Source organism: Benincasa hispida, chromosome 11, assembly GCF_009727055.1.
Source record: "Benincasa hispida cultivar B227 chromosome 11, ASM972705v1, whole genome shotgun sequence".
NCBI classification, from domain to species: Eukaryota; Viridiplantae; Streptophyta; class Magnoliopsida; order Cucurbitales; family Cucurbitaceae; genus Benincasa; species Benincasa hispida.
In genome coordinates, this window is record NC_052359.1 from 18,509,115 (window position 1) to 18,516,451 (window position 7,337).

The window sequence follows — 7,337 nt, forward strand, 5'->3', positions numbered from 1 at the left end:
GGGTCAGAAATCAACCCCACGAGAGGACCAGGACGATGATGAACGAGTGCGAGATCCCCAGGCCAACGATAAGCATGATACCAAACATATGTATAAAAGTATAATCATATATAATAAATGAAAATACAACTCTTTTTTCCATTGAAACAAATCTTTTACAAATTCTTGTTTTTAAATCTTTTTTGTATTTTGTAAAGGTATTATAATTAAAGTGTGGGGTGGGAGAAACGAACCTCTATCGATAGTATGAGCATTATGCTAGTTGAGCTATGCTCATGTTGGCTTTTTATATCATTTACTAAACACATCTAAATTGAAAAGAAAAAAAGAAAACTTTTTTCACTCTAAAATAGTAAAATTTATCTCATTCCCTTTTCTTTAAGAAAGAGTTTGATCTAACCACTTCAGAAGTCGATGTTAAATAATTGAACTCCATCAACTTCAGATTATTGAAGTTTGTACATTTATTGAGAAACTTCATCTTTCTCTCTACCTCTCTCTAATATTTTCTAACTGCATACTAAATAACTCTGCATCTCAAATACAAACTTCGTGACTCCAACATATTAACTCCAATATTCAGAACTCAACTAGCGCTCCAAACACCCTTAGCTAACACCCAGTCTTTTTTGTAAATGTATCTCTAACAGAATCTTCATCTCTTTAAATCCATAAAAAAACAAAATTGACCCAAAATTCTCCATACCTCCAAATAAACACTCTATCAGTTTTCTAAATCTTAAAAATGTAAAAAAAAAAAAAAATAGCAAAGCTAATCAATAGGTCACATTACAAATTTGATCCCTATGATTAAGACAAAGTTAGAATTTAATCCTTGCAGTTTTAAACGTTAGAATTTCATCCTTAAGATTTGACAAATTTTATAGATAGTCTTATCACATTTGATACAATACTTATTTTATCCAATCTTCAAGATGAATTCAAACTTTTAAACCACAGAGACTCAGTTCTAACATCATCCAGACCATTATAATTAAATTTGTAATTTATCTTTTAACAAATATGCCTAATTTTTTCTTCTTCAAAATAAAGTACCCAAAAGGAGGATTTTTTTTTTTTTTTTTTCTTTTTAAAATGTATGGATGACCCTTTTCACAAGGCCAAAGTGGTACCTCATTCACCTTTTTAAAACATAAGTTTTATGGCATTTTGCATGCATCATCACAGACTAAATTTATGGAACTAACTCGGTTATGTAAGTGTGCTAATACTCGACTCTTGCCATCGGCTACACATTTTTTTTTCAATTTTCTTTTCCACTTTTTGTGATTTAATAATGTAATTCTAGTCTCTCTCTCTATTTTCCTTTTTAATTCTTGTTTAAAGGCAACTCGAAAAAATGACCCAAAAAAAAGTAAAACAAAAAAAAAAAAAAAATTGAACTAGTTAACAAGAGCAAGTAACATGACAGACTCAAGTATGAATATTTATACCCAATAAAGTGATTACCTAATTTCATTGGGCAAAAAATCATAAAATTTATAAAAGTAACGATTTAAACTATAAATTTTGATTTGTAACAGTTTAGTTCCTAAATTTTCAATTTTGTAATAATTTAATCCATAAACTTTACTATATAACAATTTAGTCATTATACTTTAGAATTTGTAACATGTTAGTTCTTGTTGTTATAAATTTAAAAATATAAAAATTAAATTGTTATAAACTAAACTTTATGAACTAAATTATTACAAAATTGAAAGTATATAAATTAAATTGTTAAGAGGAAAGTTTAAAAGCTAAATTGTTATTTTAAAGTTTAGATATCAAACTTGTTTTAAACATAAAATTTAAGTTAAAGGAGAAAAAAAAAATAGTTAGCGCAACATCTTGAATTAATCCATCAGTCAATAGCAAAGATCTCTTGGTTCTTAAACTTTACCGATGGAAAATCTTTCAGAACAGATTTCTAACATGAAAGTCCAAAAAAAAAAAAAAAACACCAAAAATTCAAAATCAGATTAAAAACAATGAATGGCCATGAAAACCTCCCTTTCAGATTGTCCCATTTGGGGATCTTTCTCTGCCTTTTCCTCAGTAACATTTATTTGTTTCACTGTTCAATGTTTTTTTTTTTGGTTTTCAAGTAATAAAAAAACTCTTTGGCCTTTCCCTATCCTTTTCTTTCTCTCTATATATACATAAATATTAAATTTTTATTCCCCTGTTTTTTCTTCTTTGAACACACATGATAAAGAGGTTCTTCTTTTTAGCTTCTATTTTTGAACTTCCCTCAATCTCCTCCCAAAATCTCTCCCCAAAATGCCCAAAAATTTAATATTCCTCTTTGAAGAAATGGGGTTTTGTTATCTTTGAAAGATAGTAAAAAAAAATCAAAATATGCCAACAGTTTGGTTGTCCTTGAAGAAATCTTTGCACTGTAAATCAGAGCCATCAGAAGTTCATGACCCAAAAATCAGAAAGAATTTGGGAGCAATTTTGACAAGAAAAACAGGGGGAGGAAGATCAGGTTGTTCAAGGTCCATAGCAAATCTCAAAGATGTCATCCATGGCGGCAGCAAAAGGCATTTGGATAAACCTCCAAGTTGCAGTCCAAGATCGATTGGCAGTAGTGAGTTTCTCAACCCAATAACCCACGAAGTCATTCTCAGCAACTCAAAGTGCGAGCTCAAAATCACCGGTTTTCATGGTGGTTTCCCCCAAGATCTTCCTGCGGCCGATCCTCACGGCGGTCCTAACGGCGGTTCAACCTTTGTTGGTACTCTCACACCGGGCACGCCAGGCCCCGGTGGCCACCCTTCAATGCATTACTTCAATCCTTCCTTGAGGTCTTCTTCGAAAAAATTTCCTTTCAGAGAGGGATTTGGTAGCTCTAATAAATCTGGCGGCGGCGCTGGCGGAGGTGCTCGCGGCGGCGGCGGTGGTGGTGTTCATTTGAGTAATAGAATCTGCTTGGAAACAGAGAATAGTAGGAATGGATCTTCTTCTGCAGTTACTTGCCATAAATGTGGAGAGCAGTTTAACAAATGGGATGCTGCTGAAGCACATCATCTTTCTAAACATGCTGGTATAAAATAAAATTTCTTTATTCTAACTTTTTTTTTTCTGTTCTTGTTCATTTTCCTGGAAAATTCCTGTTTGGCAAGTGAGCAAATTTGTTCATCTTCTATCTAACTTTAGATCTTTTTCTAACCCAGTTGCCTTTATTTCCTTTGGAATCCAAGAGATTAAGCCATTGATGATTAATTATAGTGAAGTAATTTTAGGCTATCTGATAACTATTTGGTTTTTGTTTTTGAGAATCTAGTTTATTTTTTAAAATGATTTGTAGAAGAGTTGAATTCTTAGCTAAATTAAAAAAAAAACACGTAATTAGAAACTATCTTTTTGTAGTTTTCAAATTATGATTTAGTTTTTAACAACACGATAAAAGTTAGATGATAAAACAAGAAATTTAGGATGTTTAAAAGCTTCGTTTTCAAAAATCAAACAATTATCAAACGGATCTTATTATTAGATCATTATAGTCTCATTCTAATCATTTTGGTGTGTGGTTTAATCCCCTGAAGCTAACCAGTTTATTAAACATACTATTTGTTTGATTAAATCTTGATAATGCTAGTTATTTTACATATAAGATTCTTCCATTTTCAGTGACTGAGCTTGTGGAAGGAGATTCATCAAGAAAAATTGTGGAGATCATATGCAGGACAAGCTGGTTAAAGTCTGAGAATCAAAGTGGTAGAATAGAAAGAGTCCTAAAAGTTCACAATATGCAACGTACGCTAGCTCGATTCGAGGAGTATCGCGAGACGGTTAAGATCAAAGCCAGCAAGCTTCCAAAGAAGCACCCTCGGTGTCTTGCTGACGGGAACGAGCTCCTGCGATTCTATGGTACGACAGTCGCGTGCTCGCTCGGTCTTAATGGCTCCTCGAGCCTATGCATATCGGAGAAATGCTGTGTTTGTAGGATCATACGTAATGGGTTCTCGGCAAAGACTGAGATGAAAGAAGGGATAGGAGTGTTCACTACTTCGACGAGTGCAAGAGCATTCAACTCAATCGAGGCATCGGGAGGGGACGAGGCAACGACAAGGAAGGCGATGATAGTTTGCAGGGTGATTGCAGGGAGAGTTCATAGGCCATTGGAAAACATACAAGAAATGGCAGGGCAAACAGGGTTTGATTCATTGGCAGGGAAAGTTGGGTTGCATTCAAATATAGAAGAGCTTTATTTGCTGAATCCTAGAGCTTTGCTTCCTTGTTTTGTGGTAATTTGCAAACCATGAAGGAAATTATTGTGGTAAATTTGTAATTTTTTGTTCATCCAATTCTTGTTTTTCATCTTTTGGAAGATTTGATTCTACTTTTCCAAAATGTTTGAAAAGATTGGAAGCTTTTGTTGTGACAGAGGGTCCTAATATTTTGTTTATGATTTATGTTAGGCTATGTAAAAGAAGTGTAAAAAGTTTCAAATTTCAAAATCCTTAAGAGAGGAGAGAGGGTATTTTCAGAATTATTTATTGCATCATTTGGAAACACAAGGCCAACCCTGAATTTCCTGTACTAAAATCAGAGACAGAAAAATCCATGTTCAAAAAGTATATATATTTTATCTTTTTGAAATAAATAGGCCCAGTTTAGTAACATTATATATATATATATATATATATTTATTTATTTAAAATTAAATTTATTTCATCTCCATTTCTTATCAATACATAATTTTTAGTCAAATTCAATACAAAAAACAACATTTTAAAAGTTACTTTTTTTAGTTCTCAAAATTCGACTTGATTTTTTAAACTATTGGTGAGAAGTAGATAACAAAAAAAGAAAATTGGATGTAAAACTAGTGTACTAAACGGAGCTTAAATAAATCAGAGCTTTGATTTTGAAGCTTCTATTTCTATTGAATCAAGGAAAAAAAACTTTTTTGATATGTTGGTTTAGATTTAATTTCTATTTATTCTTTAGGTTTCAAAATGTTTCATGTAAATTTTGAATTTGATTTCAATTTGCTCTCCAAATTTCAAAATATTACAACTTTATCATTGAAATTTAAGTTTTAGTGTGAGTTTGACAATTAGATTACAAGATTTACCCTTTTAATTTTAAATTTTTATTAAATACCCACTTTTATTTATCGGCGCTAATGTGAATTAATTAATTCAAAATAATAAGAAAGTCAAAATTTTAGAGTGATGAAATATAGTGACTTAATTTATTACAATGTTTTTAGTTCTAAACATTAGCATTAAAGACGAAAAATGAGTATTTAATAAAAAAAAATAAAGGTTAAAAGTGTAAATCTTGAAATCTAAGACTAAATTGAAATAAAATTTAAATTTTAAAGGTAAAATTGTAACATTTTGAAAACTAAATTGAAACTAAACTCAAAATTAAAAACTAAAAGTATAACATTTTGAAATATAAAGATGAAATAAAAACTATATCGCAAACCAAAAAGATTAAAACATTGGGTATAAATCAACCAAATATACTTTCACATTCAATGGCTGTTCTTGATATAAGTGAAGTAAAAAGCTGATATGAGAGAGAAAGCCAAGCAGTTAATAAAAGAATAGGTGCAGGAGGGCAGGTGGTCCTTTATTTGGAGGGATATGACCCAAAAAAAAAAGGTGAATTCAAATTATAAGACAAAGTTTGGAGGAACTGTGACTGTAATGTGTTTCTTTCTTGCATGTCTCTGTCCAGAACAGCCTAAAGCTTTTGTTCCAAAGGGCTATGTGCCCTGTAATTTTAAGGCTATTTTTCTTTCACTCTCTTCACAAGGGGTTCATTCTACTCTTGGCTACCCTCATTTATGATAAGGCTAGGGTCCCATCTCCTCTCCTATTGAGAATTCTAATGTACATTTATGGGGATAGGACGTCTACCTCTAGTTAAGGATTAGTTTGTCATTTCGTTTGTCTGTCGATATCCTATAAATGTTATTTATTTTTCTAGTTAATGTGTAGGGATAGACTTTTAAAGCTATCAGATATAATATGAAGAGACTATTTGAGACGCTGAGATGATATAGGATGTGAGAAATTTTGATGTGTGGAGAGTACTGATGTCTGGGGAGTTTTGATAACAATCGAGTATGATCGAGTATGTTCAACGATACATGGAAGAAAAATGATGGTGAGATACGAAACGCCTTTCGAAAATGGGTCCACAAACAATTACAATCGGTGAGATAGGATAATGGGTCTCCAAATATTGAGATGATATAAGATGTGGAAATATATCATCTCATATTGGATCTCCAAACAGTTTCGAAGTAATTATTTTTATATGATCATAATCGATAGATCTTTTATTAAAATGAGTTGAACTCAGGCAACATATAAAGTGTATTGATTTTTCACACATCTTCAATTTTAAAAAAAATGGTAGATATTAGAAAGATTTGTTATTGATATTAAATGATGGAAATGACAAAATTGAAAAATGATGACGATCTGGATAAAGATGTTATCATTACAATTAAGAGCTTTAAATGTTTCTTCAATCATAAGTTTTTAGATCAATGCTAGATTTGGTATTAGCATTAAATTAAGATTCCTCATTGGTAAAATGAAAGGGAATGTTTCAACCAAATTATAATTCAGTTGGTTGAGATAGTTCTAAGGCAAAAGGGTCAAAGATTGGAATTCCTATTGTTGTGAATCTAAATTAATTTGTTATTAAATTACAATGGTATAATTTTTATAGGAATAAAAGATCTCGAACCTTTGACCTCTGTGGAAGAAGGTCATGTCAATTATTATTAAGTTAAGCTCTTTCTAATAATTATAATTATATAAATGTATTAAGGTGCTATGAGATAATTAATTGAGCTACAATGCTATAATCAACTATATTGGATGAAATGAATAAAAAATAATTAGTTGAGCTCTTATTAAGAAAAATAATCTATCTTACAAGAAAATTAACCTAAAAAGATATCGATTACTATCTAAAAAATACATAGTTCAATCTTCACTGACAATTATTGGTTGGAAAACAAAATCTAGACTGCCATCAATATTGTTTTAAAACAAAATATTATGTTTGTGTTTTTTTTCTTGATAATATGTAAGGTGGAAAAATCAAATTTCTAACTCCGAAGTTGATAATAGTATAATATAAGTACTATGTCAAAATGAGTATAATGCCAATTATTAAACTATTCTCATTTTACCATATTTATGTTACTATTATTATCCTTGAAAACCATATATTATGTTTTAAGGAATATGAATAAATTATATATTTTTTATTTTTTTTTCTTTTGAAGATTGAATGAAGCAATGTGTCTATATCCCCAATGGAACAATTTTATTAGATCTTGAAAATATGAGAGG

At 30.7% G+C, this 7,337-nt stretch overlaps 1 protein-coding gene across 1 annotated transcript; it reads left to right on the forward strand.

Annotated features, from left to right (window-relative positions):
• The first annotated feature begins 2,118 nt into the window (after positions 1–2,118).
• On the forward strand, positions 2,119–4,466 carry LOC120092187. The gene is made up of 2 exons (XM_039050423.1): positions 2,119–3,049; positions 3,637–4,466. The coding sequence occupies exons 1-2, from the start codon at positions 2,362–2,364 to the stop codon at positions 4,269–4,271; spliced, it is 1,323 nt and encodes a 440-aa protein (XP_038906351.1). The 5' UTR covers positions 2,119–2,361; the 3' UTR covers positions 4,272–4,466.
• The last annotated feature ends 2,871 nt before the right edge of the window (positions 4,467–7,337 follow it).

Coding starts and splice junctions, on each gene's coding strand:
- LOC120092187 (XM_039050423.1), top strand. CDS start 2,362: ATGCCAACAGTTTGGTTGTCCTTGAAGAAATCTTTGCACTGTAAATCA. Junction 3,050..3,636: donor TCATCTTTCTAAACATGCTG/GTATAAAATAAA, acceptor TTCCATTTTCAG/TGACTGAGCTTGTGGAAGGA.